Here is a 23,563-nt window from a genome sequence, read left to right on the forward strand (position 1 = left end):
CATTAATTTGGTAAATTTATGTAAATTTTTACCAAATATTTTTCTCTGTTACTAATGGGCAAAGTTCATTATAGATATAATTGTAAGAAGCAAGAATGTTCAGTAAAGCAAGAACTTCAAACACATCACCATCACCAAAATACAATTTTGTCATGAATCCATTTGTGTACTTGTTTAATATGCACATAGACCAAGGTGAGCGACACAGGCTCTTTCGAGCCTCTAGTTTGTCATCATGAAAGATTCTGATTAAATAACTGGTACATTATTTTATCATGGCAAGTTACAAATCAAGTTCCAATTTTGTTCAGATCTGATAAATTTGTGCACAGTTATGTTCTTTGGACTTAGAAATTCATGGAAATAATCAGTTTCCCACACTATATGACATATATGAGGGCTTCCAAAACGGTCATATATTCCGGTCATTTGTGTAATGTCCGGTAAAAGACCGGCTGGGAAAAGCATGAAACGGTCATATACTTTTTAGTTTTCAAGGCTTTTTCGGTCATTTTAATATAATTCACGATCTTTTTGACCCAACATTTTGCCTTTAACAGCCATACATTTCCGGTCATAAAAGTGACATGTTGATTAATTACTATCAAAACAACCCTTACTTCAATACTTTCTAATTTTGATCACGGCTAATTAGTTGTTGGACAGCTGAAAACTACCTGTTCAGGTGACAGGTAAACTAATTTTAGTACCGGACATCGTATAAATTAATCTGTTCATTCACAATTACTTTCGTACATTTCAGCGGTTTGTATCTAATTGATTTAGTCCAAAAGATCAAATTTATAATAAATTCATTTATAAACTTGATTTCTTGAAACATTTAAAAAGGTTTTACATGAAAAAATCGTCAGAACTACGTTGTATGAACAAGAACACGTGTGCGCATGTGCAGAGGTGGGAAATTCAATTATGCATCCTACATTTCTTCAAAATTCTAAAACTATCATTGATACCTGTACCTAATGTTCATTTCAAGTATTTTGTTGAAGAAATAACGTGGAAAGAGCTTCTTTGCTCAGTCGTGCTATGTAAACGTACACGGATTTTACTTATCCGTTTATGATCCATGTTTTACCATTGTCAAGTCAACATCCGGTTTTGAAAAATGTGACTTTAAAAACGAAAATAAAGTTCTTGACAACGTCATTATGCACAATTAAAGAGTCTAATGCAGATATGAGCACGCTGATGTGCACACTTTGAATGATGCAATGCCAATTTTAACAGTTTATGTCAGAACATCAAATTCATATCAAAGTAAAGTTTAATATTGTTTTTAATCTAATGTCAATCATTGGGATGGCCATCTGATTACCATAATTGCCTTTTGTGACTTAGTCTTTGGGATTAAAATTCGGATCAGATATAAAATGTCCGGCTGGCTCAGAAAAATTTGGAAGCCCTGCTATATGTCATGCTTGAAGATATTGACTTTATATTTGTTATATTTTGTATCAGCCACCCATGATAATTATATCTATATCAGCATGGTTGCAAAGACTTTATCACACCTTTCATCTGTATGAGGTCATGTCATCGATTGCAGTCACTGTTGCAAAGGCTTTTATCTAACTTCTCAACATGCAGACTTTTTATACGTTCAGGTATTTCACATCCAATTTTTTATGGAAACATTCTTTATAAAGCACAAAGGTGTCAGTATTCACCTCAGAAACTTACAAAACCTTTAAATAGACTGATTAAGAAGGAATATAATTACGATACTGTTGTCAAGTCATTAAAGATTGCATATTTTGGCGTTAATATTGAGTCACTGATAAGGTCTTTGCGTCGGAACTAAAGACATTTATTCTAAAAACAGTTGTTGGCATGACACGGGTTATGTTCTTCTCATATATGTTATGATGGTGTGATACTAAACCCCTAATGGAAAGGATTGTGCCTGATGTTCATATGATGAAATCATAATTTTTCAGTCAGTTTAATTGAAGTCTGGAGCTGGCATGTCAGTTAACTGCTAGTAGTCTGTTGTTATTTATGTATTATTGTCATTTTGTTTATTTTCTTTGGTTACATCTTCTGACATCAGACTCGGACTTCTCTTGAACTTAATTTTAATGTGCGTATTGATATGCGTTTATTTTTCTACATTAGTTAGAGGTATAGGGGGAGGGTTGAGATCTCACAAACATGTTTAACCCCACCGCATTTTTGCGCCTGTCCCAAGTCAGAAGCCTCTGGCCTTTGTTAGTCTTGTATTATTTTAATTTTAGTTTCTTGTGTACAATTTGGAAATTAGTATGGCGTTCATTATCACTGAACTAGTATATATTTGTTTAGGGGCCAGCTGAAGGACGCCTCCGGGTGCGGGAATTTCTCGCTACATTGAAGACCTGTTGGTGACCTTCTGCTGTTGTTTTTTTATTTGGTCGGGTTGTTGTCTCTTTGACACATTCCCCATTTCCATTCTCAATTTTATTCTTATCTGTATGACCTCATGTAAAGCCTATAGTATAGTCTGTATGATGACATTTTAGACTTCCTTCTATGTATGACATTATGTCACATAAAAAACATCTACTTGATGTATATATATATAATAATGAGTATATGATATGGCTTTTTCAATATCATACACTGTATCAACCCTCAACCAATATAATTCTTGAGCAGAACTCCTTGGGATTATATTGGTGTGTCAGATAAGTACATGTATATACTGATGTGATATTGAATAAAAAACATATGAAATTCTCTATGAATATATATATATACATTAAGTATGTCATTTTGGTATGGTGGATCAATGTTGAGATCTTCTGTAAAATATAACTTTTAATTAGCTAACTGTCGATCAGATTCTACTGTAAAAAATTAGTTGTCATTTGATAATGATAACTTGTATTTTGTATTGACATAAGTTTAGCATGATTGAGTCCAGCTGGTCTACTTAGCATGCTTAGGAATGACTGTTTTTGGGGAAAGACTGCTTTAAGCCGTTAATTCCCTATGTGGTTGGCCAGATTGCCAAGCCCTCACATCAATCATTTTGTTTTTATAGTGTAGAAACCCCCCCCCCCCCCCCACAAATCTTACTGAAATTGATGAGAAGGAGACACACATATGCATAGATTGTCTCTAAACACTTTTTAACACATTTCCCTTCTGTATCTCGTGAAATTATTGTTTCTTTACCTCTCCCTCACACTGTTTACCTTTCTTTTACAATCCGGAAAAATCAGTATGACGAGATATTCTAAATATATCCAACCTACATTGCAGTGATGTGATAGTTGGAATGCCACACTATGAAGAAGCAAGGATATCCTTTACTGATTATTAAAATCATTCTCAAAATTTGTGTACTAATTAAAAATTGGTATTTGTTTGATTTAAACATAATTATGTTTGCTGCAGATGATTCAAAGCTTTAATGTGTAGGTCATGCAACTTGCAAATTTCGCGGTAAACAAATAGGGATACATGAGATTGGCGAGAGAAACAACAGTTTTCATTCTTTGTGTAAATGTCTGTGTTGAGAATCTTTCTCCAATACAGGAGCACATCAATTGATATCATGAGTAATTATCCACTAAAATAAAAGTTAATATATCTGAACACTTGAAATGTAACATTTAGTATATGATAAGTAGTTTTCCATTTAAACAAAATGGTGTGTACCAACATAACCATTGTATTGGTAAAAAAAATATAAACAAATAAAATTGATGCATTTTGTAGTTTAAAACTATTTATTAATGAAATTTACAAATATATCAAAATGTAGAATCTGGAAACAAGCTTCACACAGCTTATATCAATCATATTGGTTTTTATAAGTACATGTTAAATGATGTTTCCCTGTGATGAGAGTTGTAACTGAGAACTTTATCAATGGAAATTTAAAACTTCAGAATAGATTTTTCAGTCTTCACTTTCTTGAGAAAAAATTAAAAATCTTAGAGTACTGTCACAAAAAATGGAGAATAGCCCTAGTCTGCAGTTCAATGGTACACAACTAAAGTTTCCAAAAATATTGTAGTAGTTGTTAAATGATAGAATTCAGTTGAATTTTAGATAACTATAAACTTTCAACTTTAATCAAATGTTTTGATTGAGAAGGTGCAGATCTCTTCCATTGGTCATAATTGACCTCATGATGTATTCTTTACTAAGGAAATGAAATTACATTAAACAACAACTGATTGCAATATTGTCAAACTTTCTACATGTTCGTTTGTTTATTCTTTGTATGTATCTTTCTATCAAAAGATTACCCCCCCCCCCCAATTTTTTTTTTAAAACAGTGTGGCCATAGTAGTTTCATTTCTTTTTTCTCTTTCTCCTCTCTTCCCTCCCTTTTCTAAAGCAATAAATGTTTAAATGATTTTATTAAATTTTAACTCCTCCCTCACAAGAAAAAAAATATAAATAAAAAAAAAATAAAAAAAAATAGCTAAGATAAGCTTTAAAACACACTGAAAGTAATTAAGAAAAAGAAAAGCAAAAAAAAAAAAAAAAAAAAAACGAAAATGGCCCTTATAGGCCCTAGTCCTTTATGAATATATAAATAAATATCAGGAAATAACAATGTAAAGAGGTAAATAGAAAAAAGAAATGAGAACCACTTGCATTCACTTTCACTTTCTCTCAGTCTCTCATACACACATACAATTCTTACTTACATACACACATACATTACTTAATTATGTACATAATTATTGTTCACAATTACATCAAAGAATAACCAAAATCTAATCAAAAAATTTGCTCACAGATTAATATCATACTCTATGGTGGAAATATATATTGTAATGGGGTCCAAAATTTTTCATATACATCAACATTATTATTTTTCTTTGCAATATAATATTCATATGACTGATATTGTTTTATTCTATTTTTAAAACCAAAAATATTAGGAGTTAGTTCCTTAAACTTACATTTATAAATATAATTTTTTGCTTCTATAAATAAAAGATTCATGAATAAGCTTTCTGAATAGAAACCAAGGAATATCTGCTTTTTATACTGATGGCAAAATCCCTGCTATACAATCTTATTTGCTGTAATAATGATGACCAAAATTGATATGTTATTGAACAATCATAGAAAAAATGTACAATAGTTTCGTCATCAAGTTTACAAAAAGTACATGAACTAGAATCTTTCTTCTTTATCTTGTACAAAAAAGAGTTTGTAGGAATTATTTGGTGCAGTATTTTGTATTGGAAGCTTTTTAAGTAGATATCTTTGCAAGACTTCCTTACACAAATTTTGGTTTCTTATTATTAATAATCTGAGTACAAAAAGCATCAGAGATTTTGACATTTTCAATCTGTTGAGAATCACAATATTCTTTTATGTGATCTTTAATAAATTTTGGAATATTGGAGATTAGACTGTAATATTTCAGAAAATTATTTGTAAGAATCTTATGTCTAATCTTTTCAAATGTAAAGAATTCTTTGTTTTGACCATTTACAAGGTCTTTTATATACTGTACACCAAAGTCCTTCCATTGCATATAAATAGTGTAATCTGAAAGTGGCACAAAATTTAAAATATCTAGCGATAATATATCATTTGTACAAGCCGTAGTATCAGGCTTTGCAGTATGTAAGCAAAATAAAACATCTTTCCAAAAAGGATTCTTAACATAGCCATGAATTTCTAGTAGTTTTTCTTTTTGTAAAGAAAAGACTCTGTCACCACCAAATTTGGTTAATTCAGACAATAATAAAGTCTGCCATGACCCCTCTAAATTCAAAAGAAGTCTTCTAACCCAGCTTATTTTTAGATATGTACTAAAAGATGACAAATGCACCATGTTCAAACCTCCCTGCATAAAATCCCCAATTAGTGTATTGCGTTTTATACGTTCTAATTTCCCATTCCAAATAAAGTTATAAAAGAGAGTATTTAACTCTTTAATTTTAATCTGGGATAGATTTGGTAAAGCTGTTAGTTTCTCTAAGTTGAAGACATGTCATGAAAATAATTTTGTTTTTATGACTTGCAGAAACTTTATGCACCATTTTAATCATCAAATGCCAACATTAATTATGTTGTTTGTCCTAAAATCAAGAAAAGATTGGATAAACAACTCTTTTACATTAGAATTTAGATATACACTTAGATAGTTCCTTTGTAAATCAAAATTTGCAATAAATTACTTTTAATGAATCATTGTGAAAAAATAACATACATCAATCTAATTATTTACTCCCTCGTTTCCCTCGTCCAAAATTTTTTTTCTTTCTTAAACTAGATATTGTAGAAAAAAACAAACACAGTATATAGTTGTGCAGTCGCTACAAGACTGTCTTAAATTTAACATGTTCAACATAAATATATACAATCAGCCATACATAAATTAATTAACACAAGTCGATAAGAAATGATGAAGTTACATATTATATGGGTAAGAGGTTTGAGGGTGGGGAATAGTATACCAAACTAACCTAGTCATTACTATCTTGTAACGAGCGTTGCATTAGTCTTAACACACCTCAAATCTTCCTTATATACTGACTGTTGACATTGTCTGTGCAGAAAGAAATTCCATGGGTATTTCCCTATCTCATTTAAATATAGAAATACCGTTACATATTAAAAATAGGACTTTTTAAAAAATGTATTTAGTAGATAATAATTTGAAAAGTAATTTATTAGTATCTTATGCTTGTGTAAGTCATTGAATAACATTTAGGTCAAGATGTGAATTGATGTATCAAAGTTTTTTTATGGGCATAATGTTTTTTGGTCTGCATCCATTCGTCTGTCCGTCTATTTTTCTGTCCCGCTTCATGTTAAATGTAGCACAAAACTATAATGATAAATAATAGTTTATTATCAAAGTGTCAAATATTGTGCATATTGATCTACAATAAAATTACATAACATCATCATAAAAAAGAATCAATACCCAGGCTATAAAGTCTTTGTAATACAAATAAAAGCTATAACAGTTATACTGAAGGAAAATGGTTTTTACAAAAAGGCATAGTCATGCATTACATGATTTAATACTCATTAAATATTTACATACAATTATGAAATAAAACAAGAAGTACACATGTTCCATGTGATGCGATCTTCCTAGTTTTAATGCCAAGTAAGGGTTTTTACCACCATTTCATGGTCCACTGAACATAGAAAACAATTGTGCAAGTGAGTCATCCTTGTACTGTGGACACATTCTTGTTTGAAATGGAATTACTACCATACTTTTCTCTAAGAGTCAGTATGATTATCAACAGTCATGATTCTCAAACAATTACCCCAAAGGTATAAGTATTACCTGTAATCAACTCCATTCTTTATTCACCACAGTTAATATCTCATGACCTGTTACATGATTAAATAGACACAATTTATTGCAAACCTATTTTTACTGAATACATAAATTCTTGACCTCAAATATTGTATTTTTCTTAAACTTAGTGTATATTTTATCCTAAAACTAAATTGAATTTTGCCAAGTATGTTCCATTGAAGTCACAAATAAAACCTGAAGACTCATTATATTTAAAACAAATAAACTGTGGATAATCCAGTCCATCCTCTTCACTCATCAGTACTTTACTATTCTGTCCATCTTTTGATGTAACTATTATACTATTAGAGTCATGGTCTGCTACAATAATGTTACCATTACTATCTGTACAAAGTCCACTTGGTCCTTCTAAATCCTGTGTATACTGCCAGATCTGTTTACCTGATCCATCATAACAGTTTACTGCATTACCATTACAGTCACTATAGATTACTCTGTCATTGCAGTAAACAAGGTTACACAGTTCTGTTTTACTCTCAACTAGTATTGACTTCAGTGTATTTCCTTCCAAGTCTATAATACGGATTTCATCATTACTCAGACCTACAGCCAGAGAATTATTGGAGAATGATAATCCCCAGCATCCTTTGTCTAATGTGATAACTTTGGTTACTGTTTCATTCTCCATATTGAAGATCTTAATGGCTTTCTCATTAATAGGATAAGTTATGGCTATAGTGTCCTGATTGATCTGTGTAACACTCCAGGCTTTACCAGGTATAGATAACTGTTTCTGTAGTTTGCCATTAGAAGTAAGTAGGTTAACTTTACCATGCCGTTCCACCACTATAACTCTTCCATCCATCAGACAAATCATGTCACTGATCATCTTTATGTTGATCTCTATCTTTGTCTCTATATTCATGGTCATGTTGTTTATGTTGGATTGTGATTGTACTTGTGCTTTCCTCCTCACACTGCTTTCTCTATTCAAGCCTGTTTTTGTCCTATCAACCATTACTTCTCCTAGGGATTCTAATGATCCTAACTGCTGTAGTATGTTTTTTATCTCATTTTTTTTTGGTCATTTTGATACAAAATTCTTTAGCCCGGTCATCATTTTCTAGATCTTCGACATATTGTTGACATTGATGTATTTGTTGTTCGATCTGATGTACACCTAGAAATGATTGTAGTTTTGAACTTTGTGTTGTAACACTAAGTAAATGCTCTTGCAGTTTCTGTACGTTTGTCTTTTTCTTTTCAATTTCAGTTATAAAATCTTTAGCTGTTAATGTTTCCTGATCCAAAAGGTTGTCTGTTTCTTGACATAACTTTTTCTCAAGGTGATCTAAATGTTTATTCATTTTCTCCCTAATTTTGTGGAATGATTTCTTTATGTTTTCACATTGTTGTTTTCCAGTTTGAATGTTTATTGATTTATTATTTACCATTTTATCCAATACATGTAAGATGGAGTAGATTTCTTTCTCTACAGATTCTTTGGATTTTTCAATTTTTGTTTTCTCCACAACAGCTGCTAAACTTTTTATTCCAGTACATTTTGAATGATTTGTGGAAATACATTCATCACAGCAAGGCATTAAATGACTGGGACAGTACAAGTTAAGCTGTTCGCCATGTTTGTCACATTCTGTTTTTATAGCTCTGATGGGGGGTTTATAGCTTTTGACATCAATAGTTTTATGATCACGTGTTGCTTTAGATCTTTTATGATGACCAGAACATGTTGAACATAATCCTTCATCACAGTTGTAACACCAGATGTCAGCTTTAGTGTTTACTTTTCCTTCTTGACAAGGTCCACATGGTAAAGGTTTACTGCTTGACATGACCTGAACATATATACAATATACAAGATCTTTTGCATGATGAATACACTTTTTTTGTTTCCTGCTGATAACAAAACTCAATAGCACAATGTTTTTTTCAATTAAGAATTTACAGGTCAAGTTTAATCATATCATAAGTTGTTTTTTTTTTGTTTAAGGCGAAGTGTACGTAATTAAACTACACAATGGATTTTTTTTAAATTTCACATATGAATTCTGCTTGTAAAATTACACCAGAAAATAAAATAAAAAAAGGGGGTAACCGTTTTCGTTTTTGAGATACGAGCCGTTCAAATTAACAGCATGACACTCCAAAAATACAAAGGATATATAGGGAAAATCATCAAAATTAGCAGATTTTTTTTCATTATCAAGATTTTCTATTTTGTTGGTCAATGGAATTTTTTTTTAAATTGATATATAAGATCAAAAATGAAAGACGAATCCATCGGTGCAAAGAAAGTCCTTGGTTACCGTGCTAGTTTTTACGCTACACCTTGTTGAAGTTTGGTTTTTTGGCTAAAACATTAAAATAATACGGCGACGTTATTGTCTACAGTAACTTCGCCACAACTTCTACGTTGTAACTCTATTATACTTTACAATGTCGTAGCAATGTCGTGCGTGTGTATTACCCATCTTTCTATGTATTACAAATGATCTAAGGTTATAAATTGATAAGGAAATAAACTGAATAATTTTAAAGAATATTTCTGTCGCAAAAAAAAATGCAAGTTAGTAAATAAATTTACTGCAAATGAAAGAAATTTACCGTAGACTTTAATTTCATCTTTTCTATGTAAGAGTGATTTCCGAACCTTTTTTAAAGCTTGCATGGATTGTTTTATTCTTTTATGAATCAAATATCGAGTTTGAATTTGTCCCGTTTAACACAGTGTTGTCAGAATGAATTGATCGGTTTTAATATTAGGATAGGGTATACACCTCGTTTTCAATCTAACTTCTGCATGTTTGTATTTAAAAAAGTAGACCTATCGTCTGCATATTTTCATGTTCGTTGTTTCTGCATGTTGTTAATCTGTGGATTTGCACACAATATAGTCTACATTATAAAGTTAACCTACTTCATTAGTCATGTTTACACACATGTTCATGAGGCATCTCTGCCAAAACATATTTTATTTCACAAAATTTCCCATCTCGATTACTTTCCCTTTTCTTTAACTAAATGACAAAGAATGATGTAGAATGTTTGCTGAATGAAGTTTCAGTAACATAAGAAAATATGAGTTTGTTCCTTGCATTATTTGTTAAAAAAATCCACATTTAAGGATTTAAATTGATTGATTGCCATGATTGTTAGTTGCTTAATGTCCAGTGGCAAATATTTCATGCATGTTAAGGACGAGAACAAATTCAAGTTAACAATAAATACAATAGGAAGTTTTGTTCATAGCAGAGGCCATCCGGTACGATGGTCTGGGAAATTTGGAGTGCCACTGGAAAATGAGGGTATATTGGATAGGGACAGACATTTTGCCGTGCAACATTCCACCTACGCAATCCTAAAATTATAGTTGTTGCAATGGTTTTTAACGGGCATAGATTGAGGCACTATCTTTACACGAGGCATCGGATTTAATGTCCCCATTCTGACCGGACGTGACTGCGAGCTTAATACATCCTGAACAGCCAAATGGACGCTCCTCTTCGGCAAGTGTTTTACGGTCGGGAGAAGACCATATTTCGTTTCCCCAGTCACCCTTGGGTTAACAGGAATTTAAACAATAAGCATAATGCATACTATGGCTCTTCAACTATTTTAGTTCTTTTACATCCGTGGCTTAAAAATGTTCTGCCTTTAGTTTTCCTTATCTAGATTAATCCAGAAAAGCGCTTCAGACGCTTGAAATTTAAAACGTGTTGTTTTCATTTAATCTTCAGGATTTTTTAGACTGCAATGATGTTAAAAAGAAGGACTCGCTTATGTATACATTTTTACAAAATAGAAAAGATCAGAGTATTTGGTATAACTACCCGTCGCAGATATTTCATACATGTCTTGGTATCAATCCTGTAATTTTGGATTTTAAACCAATAAAAATTACTTACTTACTTACTTACATGTATATTCAAAATGAAAACCTTACACCGCGTATATGATCCTTTTGAGATTGACGTACCTAGTGCAAAAACGACCGGAACATACCCAGTGTTATGCAATAAAATTTGTATAGGAAAATGTTTTAAATAGCAATGCATATAGTGTAATGCTTTAAATTAACTGGTGTAAAATTAATGATATAAGAATGCGACCTTATGAGAATTATCATGTTCGATGCTTTAAAAATTTACCTAATAAAATGTTATAAGAATGTACTCAGTGTAATGCACGGAGATTATTCATTATATATTGTGACACAGGTTTACCTAGCGTAGTGCCGTACAAATATAGCCTCTGCTTAATGCAAATGCATAGCTTTCCTATTTATATTATATAAAACAATAAGGAGATGTGGTATGGCATCCATTGAGTCAACTACCCGCCACTGGTTAAATGAAGTCGATGTAACAATAACTATTAACAACCAAAATGTTTTCAACAATTAAAGGAACAAAAACATAATGTGTAGGCCACAAAATACTCCGATATGAAAAATGCAAACAATTTCAAACGAGAAAATCAACGGCCTTATTCATGAAAGAAATAGTTACGAAAAACAAATACCATGTTGTGAAGTGACAGACTTGAACCAAAGTGAATAACAACCAGTAAACCATTAGTCCAATAATACAACACTTTGGAGTTTAAAATGATTTACATTTCAACGATTTTTATCGGATACATTTTATTTCAAGGGAGGGGGGGGGGGGGTCAACGTTGATAATAAAAAAAAGTAATATCAGATTAAAAAAAAGTTGAATGTAAATGATATGAAACTCCAAATTCTTATATTATTGGACTAGTCATTGGCTGATCCAGGGGCTGGGGGGGGGGGGGTCCCCCTTTTTAAAATGGCTGGATCCGCCCCTGCTAGTACACCACAGGCTTCTCAATTCTTGTACTATCATGAACTAGGTAAAAGCATAGAACTGACCGAGTGCGAGATCTTCCTGGATAATCATTGAGGTCGTTTAAGCATCCCTTGCAGTAGACTTCAGTTAAATTAAAAAAAAATCTTTAAAATGCTATAGAAATGCATTAAAAGTCTGAACTCATTTCCCCTCTCATTCCACTAAACATTAAATTGCAGTTACAATTGTCACAAAACTTTCCTGACCTCTTTTCTTTAACCGTAATAATATATTCTACTCATTCGTAATCTTGAATTGAGACTTGAGAATAAGATGTTACTTCAAAATTACATTCTCTAATTTGAAATGATGCACACAGGCACAATAAAAAACAAATTTTGCTATTTCTTAGAAATTTGAATTTGATAAAGAAGAAATAACGTGTTATATTTTTTTCTCTAATTCTATGGAAATTTATCCCTTTCCGAACCCATTGTATAAAAAAATTTAATCAACGTGTGGTTGCTGGTGATCTCAAAAGATCATTGGATGATTTTAAGGGTCATGACCTTTTTAGCTAACTGGATGAATCAAAATTTGATTACAGGTGTTAATGAAATTGACAACTTCGGGCAATGTGAAAGGCACTGAGACGTAGGGGATTTTCGGTTAACAAAAAAAAGAAAATGTCTTTTTAATCATTATAGAGAAACAGATTCTTACACAGTTACTCGTGGATTATCGGATTTATCCAATCTCGATAGTTAAATTATGAATTTTAAAGTCCTCGCCGACGCAGCTCGGATTTTAAAATTGATAATTTAACTATCTCGATTGGATAAATCCAATAATCCACTGGTATCAATGTAAGAATCTATATTTATCTTACTTGTATCATAATCATGTGAATGTGTACTTTCAATTTCAATTTGGTTCTAAATTTAGATTTAGTTTTTCCATAAATTGCGGACGGAATAGAAGACACCTGTTTATTTTCTGTACATGTAGAAAAAGTTGAAAACTTGGAGTTGAATGACATAGTTTTTACTGATAAATGCTTAGAGTGATCACTTTTTAAATTTACTGAGTAATTTTTTGGGGCCTAATTTGTTTATTTTCGTCTTTGTTCTTCCGACTTGTAAGTGTTGCACTAGTGGTCAAATTATATTCTCTTGGTATCGTCTTATTTTCTAAATGGACATAAATCATGTTGCGTGTAAAATTTTCAATTGCACAAAATACGAACATGTCAACGTTTTTTAATCTAATAATTAATTTCACATGTCATTCATTAATTTTTCGTAACCTAAAACTTTATGTTGAGTACTGTGTCAGTGTGTGTTTTCGTTCAAAACTACGGTTTTTAAAACGATATTGTAGGGTCAATTCAGGTTTCATTTTAATTAATTTGATATCAATAGAAGTAGAATTTTCACATGTTTATTTATTTATAATACTGTTGTGAGGCATTTTTACAATCTGTTGATATCACAAGTTTTACACGAAATGCCTTCCATGTAGATCTACCACGCGTCTAAAACAAAAACAGTCAACTGGTATATAAGTCCGGCTGCACGAAACAATAGAATGCTTTGATTTCTAACTGGAGTAATTCAGATAATTTCTCATGATTAGGTTTTAAGACAACACAGGCGTGCTTGTTGGATTAATGATGGACAGCACGAAGTAGTTTCTCTTTCGTGTGTCCTTTCTTGGAGTAAGGGAGATAACTTGCGTAACTAACGTCGAACGTTATTAATCCCGTATTCCGCTAGGGGCGTGCAATTACGTACACTTCGCCTTAAGGTCGAGTTCCACTTAAAAGAATTTTTTATCAAAAGATTTATATTTCTTCTGCTTGTGCATTGTGAGTGTCATGAACATTAGGATAATGTGTTATTGAAACTTTCTCTTATTTATTTAAATAAACTGTGTAGGCATTGGCAGATCCAGGGGGGGTTCAGGGGGTTGGAATCCCTCCCTTATTTCTGGCCGATCAATGCATTTGAATGGGGAAATATAGTTGGAACCCCCCATTTGTCCTGGGTTGGGAACCCCCCTTTTTAAAATGGCTGGATCGGCCCCTGGTAGGACATAATTGATTCATGTTTTTTTATGAAACAATGTATTCGGTCCGTAACGTAACTGTTTAGGCAGCAACCATTTGATTTTCTGGGGGGGGCTATGTTTTTTTTTTCTGGACAAATTTTTTTTTTCGCCTGCGGCGAAAAACAATCTATTTTTTTCACGACAAGTCGAAAACAATTTTTTTCTTTCAATTTTAGCATTACATATAGTGGCAGCTGAGGGTGAAACAAACAATTTTTTTTTCTCAGAATCAAAAACAAATTATTTTTTTCTCCAAAAACTGGAAACAAACTTTTTTTTCCAAAAAAAACCATAGCCCCCCCCAGAAAATCAAATGGTTGCTGCCTTAATGACATTTTATGAGAATATCGTTATACTATCAAGGTAAAAAAAAAAAGGGCTGTAAACAATTATTTATACTGATTGATTAATTTTTGATTACTCTCCAAAATCTAAAAATTCTCAATTTAAATATAATACAAACACTTATGATGCAGTAAATATGATTGGGTAACACTGAATGGAACCAAAGATTCAATCAGTTTATTATTTTTTGGTGAAATTCATGATTTCTTGTAGGATTTATTGAACAATGTAGACTTTTGTCATAAATATTTGACTTTGCTCCAACTAGAAAATAAACAAATAAAGACAAAAATACCATATAGATAGGCTGCTCTATCAGTGAGGTAAAGTGTGAATAATCAGTATGTAAACTTTTACAGTCAAACTATAAATATATACCTCAAAAAGACATCTTATCTCTGTGTTTGACTGTGGAAATTACTTTCCGTATGTAACCAACCAGGAAGATAATTAGAACTTGTTGAAACATGAGTAATGTTATCAGTAATCATATAAATGACATGACCCAGATAACAGAATAGTATGATCTATTGATTGAATTTGACCTTGTTAGGGGGTTTAAATCTTTTGTTTGTAGAAATATAGTTAAAGTTAAATAAGTACATGAACATTGAGGTTGGACAAATTTAGATATGTTTTTTTTTCTCTCTTTGTATTATTTTTGTGTGTGGGAAAGGTATTCTGACTTTGTTATGATTTCATGAAGGTCCTTTTTTAGCTCACCTGGCCAGAAGGGCCAAGTGAGCTTTTCCCATCACTTTGCGTCCATCGTCCTGCGTCCGGCGTCCGTCGTCGTCGTCCGTCGTCATTAACTTTACAAAAATCTTCTCCTCTGAAACTACTGGGCCAAATGAAACCAAACTTGGCCACAATCATCATTGGAGTATCTAGTTTAAAAAATGTGTGGCGTGACCCGCCAAACCAAACAAAAATAGAACATAGGGGTAAAATGCAGTTTTTGGCTTATAACTCAAAAACCAAAGCATTTAGAGCAAATCTGACATGGGATGAAATAGTTTATCAGGTCAAGATCTACCTGCCCTGAAATTTTCAGATGAATCGGACAACCCGTTGTTGGGTTGCTGCCCCTGAATCTGTAATTTTAGGGAAATTTTGCTGTTTTTGGTTATTATCTTGAATATTATTATAGATAGAGATAAATTGTAAACAGCAATAATGTTCAGCAAAGTAAGATTTACAAATAAGTCAACAGGACCAAAATGGTCAGTTGACCCCTTTAGAAGTTATTGCCCTTTAAAGTCAATTTTTAACCTTTTTTCGTAAATTTTATATATCTTTTACAAAAATCTTCTCCTCTTAAACTGCTGGGCCAGATTAATCCAAACTTGGCCACAATCATCTTTGGGGTATTCAGTTTAAAAAATGTGTGGCGTGACCCGCCAAACCAACCAAGATGGCGGCCATGGCTAAAAATAGAACATAGGGGTAAAACGTAGTTTTTGGCTTATTAATCAAAAACCAAAGCATTTAGAGCAAATCTGACAGGGGTTAAATTGTTCATCAGGTCATGTTCTATCTGCCCTGAAATTTTCAGATGAATCAGAGAACCCGTTGTTGGGTTGCTGTCCCTGAATTGGTAATTTTAAGAAAATTTTGCTGTTTTTGGTTATTATCTTGAATATTATTATAGATAGAGTTAAACTGTAAACAGCAAAAATGTTCAGCAAAGTAAGATTTACAAATAAGTCTACATGACCAAAATGGTCAATTGACCCCCTAAGGAGTTATTGTCCTTTATAGTCAATTTTTATAAAATTTGTAAATTTTTACTACCGGTTACATTTTCCACAGAAACTTCTGGGCCAAGTTCATTATAGATAGAGATAATTGTAAGCAGCAAGATTGTTCAGTAACGTAAGACGTACAAACATATCACCATCACCAAAACACAATTTTGTCATGAATCCATCTGCTTCCTTTGTTTAATATTCACATAGACCAAGGTGAGCGACACAGGCTCTTTAGAGCCTCTAGTTACACTTCATCCCATTTTTGCATTTTAATACCCTGCCCTCTGGAGCAGGCGGTATATAGTGATCTTGGAGACCATCGATTGTTCTTGAGTCCCCCTTTTGTATCCAAAACAGTTACTGCTCATGAACTGTTTGGTATTATGTTATGAGGTCACAATACTTTTGAACCTCTGATGAACTGCTTGGTATTATGTTATGAACTCACAATACTTTTGAACCTCTCATTTCTTTATTTTTTCTCAATTGAAATTATTTTATGAGTTACTTTACATCTATGTAGACAAAGACACTGTCTCTTAAACTCTAAATCCTATTTCTATGGATATTTTCTGATAATCTTAAATATAAAATGCCATTGAGCGCCTCATATCTGATTGTTTGTCGGAATCTTATTTGAAGCACTGTTAATAAAGCTCAAAATCGGTCATAGCCTTTTTTAGTGGTAGCCTTTTTTATCCACAACTTCTCCTAAAACCACCCACTTATAAAATCCTAACCATATAATGCTTTTGTGAACCTTTTTTCTATAGAATAATTTTCGCGGAATATTTTGGCAAATCATGTGCTCACTTAAAGAACCAAAATGTAACATTATTTGATGTAATATTCTGATTGCATTTTTTTTTTTATATATAATAGTGTGTAATGATATTATGCACCTCCAATTTTGTTTTTGATCTCAATTAGCATGAGGATTTCACTAACCAAATTATTGACTCTGCAAGGGGCGAGGATATATTTGTGTGGCCTTTTACTGCAGTACCTACACCTTTACAAAGTAAAAAAAGCAGATTAAAGAACAGTCCATACTCATGGATATAATTTACATTGAATGATACTCGTTAGTCTGTTTTAAGTTTAAATTATTTTTTAGCAAAACTACATAAAGTATTTATTATAATTTGCAAAGTTGAAATAGATGTAATAGTCCAAGTCATTTGTTTGTTCTAAAACAACTCAAATACAAAACCGTTATCCATTAGGTGGTTTTAAATTTATTTCACTCATTGCCATTGGGAGAGGAGTGCTAGAATGATTTGTTACTTATTATTGTATTGAACTGTAAACAAAAATTCATAAATATTTATCGACAGTTAAAACGGAATGGAAAACTGAATATTTTGGCAAGGCAATTGTGTTATAATTACTATTTTATATTGGATAAAATAGTCCTCTAAATAACCGGATAAAAAATTCAAGTCAAGTCATTTCATTTGACAAAGCAAAATTACACAATAATTTATCTACGTTTACACAAAGATCAGTGTAACCGATTACGTTTGATATTTTTGAGTTACTAACTAAGATGGAAATCATGATATACTATTACACTTGTCAAATGAAGGCAACAGAAGTATAACGTTGTTCAAAACTCATCAATCAATTGAGAGAACGCATATCCGATTAACAAACTCTAATCAACTATTACATTTTACTTCAATTTTGTTAATATCCTTTTGGTGTTGCTCAGTATTTATATGTTCCGCTATTGTGTTATTGTGGTATGGTCTATCTTTTAATCTTGTCTTTCATTTTTGCTTATGTATTTTGTCTATAGAATGCCATTTTTGGTTTTCTTTTTTTTTTGACATTTGTTTAATAGATTTTCAAATACTTATCGTTACGAACCAAACTTTTTGTAATTTTTAAGTATTCCCCCGGAGTGTATGTCTATATCTCTCTCTCAAATGCCTTTTATAAAGTTAGTTTATTTAATTAGCAGGTACTAAGGCGCAGTCTCTTGTAAATCCATTGTATGACGCAACGTGTGACAATAGCCGATTGTGAGGAGAAAACAGCTGCTTATCTGCAGGTAAGGCATATTAAAAATATGACTGAGTATTTATAACAATATAGTAATAAACATCATATAAGAAGTACTCCGAAAATTAAAAGAAATGAACTACCATGCACATTGACTTGATATGGCAGAACAATAAAACAGAGGCAGTTGTACCAAATGGATTTTTTAACTGATAATTCAAGGAGAAACTGATAGCGCGTTATAGCAAAAGACGAAAAAATAGACTAACAATTATATATATACAAAAAACAACATATTAAAAAAAGACAACGCAAAACCAAAGATTATTTCAGGAGTTCAGAAAGATATAGCAGATAAACCTGGTTCGCGTCTGACTACTACACTTTGTTCATAGCGGATTCCAATTTAGCTGCAGATGTTGCACCTGTTGGTTTTCTCATGTGAAATCAATTTCGGTGATAGTTAACTCTAATTAAGTGATATCATAAACAAATAAGAGAGGATGGGATTGTGGTAACGAAATTTGCAAAATATCTGTCGTTATCTGTAAAACGTATTTTTCTATAAACTACAACAAACTCGTGAAGCGTTCGTAAAATTTTCGAAATAATAACTTCAACTTCAACATTGGGAACCATTGTTTTAATAGCTTCCTTATAAGTAGTAACCATCATATCAATTTTGAGATAAATACTCTATATAAATGTTGGAATGTTAGAAACATAGAAACAGAAAGTTGACTATTGGGAAATTGAAATCATCTGTTTTGTCTTAAAATGATAGACATTACAGATTCAATGCGATTTTATATATTCATTGTAAAAAAAAGCAATAAAAAAGGGAAATGTATATATAGCTGTGAGATGTATAATCAGAATGCGAACGCGAATGAAAGCGCAAACTAGTTGTAATTTCAACTTGTCAGCGGAATGTTATCTATAGTTTTGTAAAACAAAATATATCTCAAATGAGCCGACGTGTTATCGAAATATACATAATGAAACAGTGCTTATGTACTACGCGGTTATTGGTTGTTGTTAATGTAATCTGTAAAAGATAACAATATTAAAAATCTTTGTAAACTCAAACAGCGCTTATGAATTATTTCAGTACTTTTAAATGTTTTTTGTGACCTATATCATTGTTTTTAATATTCGATCGTATGATTTACTAAAAACCACAATTTTAAGATAATGAAGCTCTAGATTCGTTTTGATGGAATTAAAGATCCTTCGGAATTTTTCGGAGATTTCCGAGTATGCTTGTATAACAAAAACCTGTCAATTTGGAAATAAATGTGTCAGACAAGTTCATAATCTAATATTACTTTTCCCCCTGAAGAATATTTTAATATCGGTTGTATTGTTTAAAAAAAAACAAGCAAAAAACAACTTTTAACTTTTCCAATCAGTTGGAGTAAAACATAGAATGCGTCCAACGTATGATGAAGCATAAGGATGTCCTTACTGGCAGTGGCGTATTCTGTATATGACCGGTTCAGTACTACTTATCAGAATCCAATAATAAACACAATTTATTATTTATGTTTAAATCACGAAAGTTATAAAATGCTTTATAAAATACACAAGTTTAGATATTAAATCATCATATTGAAATTCGTATCTTTATTTCAGACAAGAAAGTGGTTTAATAATCAGGAGAGAAAATTGAAAGTGTCAAAGGATTGAAATATTGTGTAAATTGTGCTTTTTTCATCATCATCACCAACATTTAATTGTGATTTAAAACTACTGAATTTAATGCCAAAAAGGTTGCTATTTCAGCTTGTATATTTTTTTTAACATATACATTAGTTCTGAATGATAATTTGTATTGTTTGCGGGTGCCAAGCAATCAGCAATATAACATATAACATTTTATTATTATATTGATGTTTTGGCAGGCGACTTTCCTGGTTTGGCACTTGCGCCCTTAACATTTGTCATACGTGTTGTTATTTATAGTTCCCGGTGTATTTTTTAATTTTTTTTTCTGTAGCGCTATTGATGATTGTTTGCCTATAATTGCAAATGCTATTCAATAAAATGATTTCAGAAATGTGCATGTCCAAAAATAATTTTCATTATCTTCGATGACATTACATACATGTATATTGCATAGTGGAGTTTTAGTTATTTCCAAGAGAAAAGTAATTGTTTGGTTTGTAAAATGTAATGTAGAAATTTCCATCTTAACTTTTTGAATTATTGTCTAGTATATAGTTAAAGATATTGTACAGGATTTTATGTCTTTTGATTGTGTTGTTTTCGCAAATAAACATTTTTGAAATCCTATTTTTTCAACGGCAATTTCAAAGCGCTTAGACAATTCCAGTGCACCGTTACGATTCAAATATGATGTAATGGTATAGAAAAACCTTGCAGCTGAGTAACTATTGACAAAAATATGCTACAATTGAGAAAAATAACTAAAGATTTTACTTATATCTGCCGTCGCCATATTGTGATAGTCGTAATTCCAGTTACGATTATCTCTTTAATACCAGTGATATTGTTGAAGTTCATTTTAATTATAAGGAATGCTTGTCCAATTTTATCAAAATCAAATTTTGGTATGACTTTCCAATTGGGTAATTGGTCTTCGTTATCAATGAGTTTTTTACCCAATTAATATTCATATCTCTGTCTATCATTTTGAGCCCACCAGCATGGTAATTTTTACTTATTATAACTCTTTTAACTTTTTCTAGTTAATTGTTCCATATACAACTATATATCAATTTTTCTATATTTTGCTAGGTATTCTTTATCATTTTCGGTTTCTGATGCAATATATTAAGTGATATTCGGTATAAGATTAATGGTTTAACAACAGTTATCTAACCTAACATATTTACATTTAAATTTCTAGTTATTTCTTGTAACTAGTTATTACTCTTTTGATATTTTGTTCACAATATGTGTCCATATATACAAATAAAAGTTAGCTCTTACATTACTGACCTCCATGAAATATTCAGGGTTCATTTCTGTGTTCGGTTGATAATTGTCAATTTGTCAATATTCCTCACATGAGTTCATAATATAATCTGCTAATGTTTGGTTTATTTCATGAAAACATGAAGAAATATGCAAAACCTGTAGCGTTGATTTATCATAAACGTTTTACAGTATGTAGACAACTGCTGCAGTTAACTTTATATTGTCATTTTCATTATTTTACTTTTTATGCCCCACCTACGATAGTAGAGGGGCATTATGTTTTCTGGTCTGTGCGTCCGTTCGTCCGTCCGTCCGTTCGTCCGTCCGTCCGTTCGTCCGTCTGTCCGTTCGTCCGTCTGTCCCGCTCCAGGTTAAAGTTTTTGGTCAAGGTAGTTTTTGATGAAGTTGAAGTCCAATCGACTTCAAACTTAGTACACATGTTCCCTATGATATGATCTTTCTAATTTTAATGCCAAATTAGAGTTTTTACCCCAATTTCACGGTCTACTGAACATGAAAAATGATAGTGCGAGTGGGGCATTCGTGTACTGAGGACACATTCTTGTTTCTGTCTGTTTACAATTATTGTATATAACATGCCCTGTATGGCCGATGATATGTTCAATAAATTATTCATATTCGTAATATTTCTCTTCAAGTTGAAATTTATTAATTATTTAAGTAAAGTAATGCATTTCCCTCATTCGCTGGTCTCATTCCTTTTATCTGTGCTGTTCTACATTTGGTTAAAGGCAAAACCGGACAAAGAATAAGACCTATGCACAAAGGAGATACATTTCTTGATTCCAAAGTATGTCCACCATTTATCCAAAGTATAAAAAAGTGTAAAATAAACAATTTACAGGACAAGGGCTTGAGAATATGTAACTTAGTTTCGTGTGTATTTTAGTCTAAGCATCTAATTGACTATCGAGTTAAAACCTCCGATGGTAAATAAGCGATATAAACATAAATATAGATATGAAGAGAAATATAAAGTGGACTCGTGCAATTGTATTTTTCTATTTTTGTTGAATTTCATATTAAAGATTTAAAATATATGTTAATCATTGTTTATTTGTGTGTTTCTCTGTCATGTATGTTCTCCCATTAATTTGTATTGTAGTAATATCATGTAATGTTGTCATTTTAATGTTATATTTAACATTGTCATAAAAGCGGTAGGTTTGGCTAGCCACAAAACCAGGTTCAACCCACGATTTTTTTCTTAAAATGACCTGTACCAAGTCAGGAATGTGGCCATTATTATATTATAGTTCGTATCTGTGTGTGTTGCATTTAAGTATTTCTCCTCTTACATTTGATGTGTTTCCCTCAGTTTTAGTTTGTAACCCGGATTTGTTTTTTCTCAATTGATTTATGAATTTCGAACAGCGGTATACTACTGTTGCTTTTATTTTTTACCTGAATAAGAATGATGTTTTGTGGATTGAATCAGGCAATCAAATGATTTACTTTTGTTTCACTTCCAATGTTGACATTTTTTTCCTTTAAATAATTCAACATACACAATGCATGCGTTATCAATCTCTAGTTTTGGGGTTAAATTGAAGTTCACAGGACTACGGTATGAATGAGGTCAAATTATTCACTTGCAAGAAACAAAAGACACGGCTTCCTCTGTCTCATTTTCAGACTTATATCTCGAATTTGGCATAAGTGGTTATCTCAGATGAACCGATGTTAATTGAAATTATCAATTTCCCCCATCTTAGTTGATATGTACAAACCTCGCCTGCATATGAGATATACATTAACCAACTCAGTCGATATTGAAGAGCTTACGGCTCCTTCTCAGACTTCATTAAACGACACTAGTGGATGAGCAAAAGTTGATGAACCATGGTTATGTCAAAGAACGTCTCATCCTCTTTTTAAAACAGTTCATCGGAAGTTGCTAATATCTTGTTGATAAATATTCCGTATCAAATGCACAAATAATACACGATGGTCTAAGACTTTAAAGTCATAAGAAACGAGTGACCGGTGAAAAATAATGTTCTTCCAATTCTTGAACCAATGCATACAAATATCATAAACTTAGTCTTTTGTTCAAGAATTTTTCTTTCGCATAAATTTCGTATAATCGTCAATTTTTTTTCAATCGATCAGTGTTGTTGTGAAAATATGGCAGGTAATTAAAGTTTGTGTTTTGAAGCCGAAGTTTAACGATTGTCACCTGTTTGTCAACAATCATAAAAAAATCAACAAAAAAGCATGGAAATTGAGCACGTGTTTAACATGTAAATTCAGATAATAGTTTATTTTAAGGACATCCATGCGTATTGCGATCACCG

At 31.8% G+C, this 23,563-nt stretch overlaps 2 protein-coding genes across 7 annotated transcripts in view; one reads left to right on the top strand and one right to left on the bottom strand.

Annotated features, from left to right (window-relative positions):
* LOC139518114 (uncharacterized) overlaps positions 1-20,708 on the top strand; it is a 91,291-nt gene extending 70,583 nt beyond the window's left edge. For 2 of the 6 annotated variants that reach the window (XM_071309813.1, XM_071309787.1), the window contains 2 exons: positions 18,259-18,351; positions 19,938-20,708. In XM_071309813.1, coding sequence (XP_071165914.1) covers positions 18,259-18,326 — 68 coding nt within the window. In that variant the 3' untranslated portion in view covers positions 18,327-18,351; positions 19,938-20,708. The remainder of the gene's footprint in view (positions 1-18,258; positions 18,352-19,937) is intronic. The other 4 variants (XM_071309822.1, XM_071309795.1, XM_071309830.1 and 1 more) reach the window with 2 other exon arrangements.
* On the bottom strand, positions 7,302-14,994 carry LOC139518143 (tripartite motif-containing protein 2-like). The gene is made up of 2 exons (XM_071309840.1): positions 14,923-14,994; positions 7,302-9,117 (listed from the first exon to the last, which is right to left on the bottom strand). The coding sequence occupies exon 2, from the start codon at positions 8,277-8,279 to the stop codon at positions 7,437-7,439; it is 843 nt and encodes a 280-aa protein (XP_071165941.1). The 5' UTR covers positions 8,280-9,117; positions 14,923-14,994; the 3' UTR covers positions 7,302-7,436.
* Positions 20,709-23,563: the final 2,855 nt, after the last annotated feature.

This window comes from Mytilus edulis, chromosome 1 (assembly GCF_963676685.1).
Source record: "Mytilus edulis chromosome 1, xbMytEdul2.2, whole genome shotgun sequence".
In the NCBI taxonomy this organism is placed as follows: domain Eukaryota; kingdom Metazoa; phylum Mollusca; class Bivalvia; order Mytilida; family Mytilidae; genus Mytilus; species Mytilus edulis.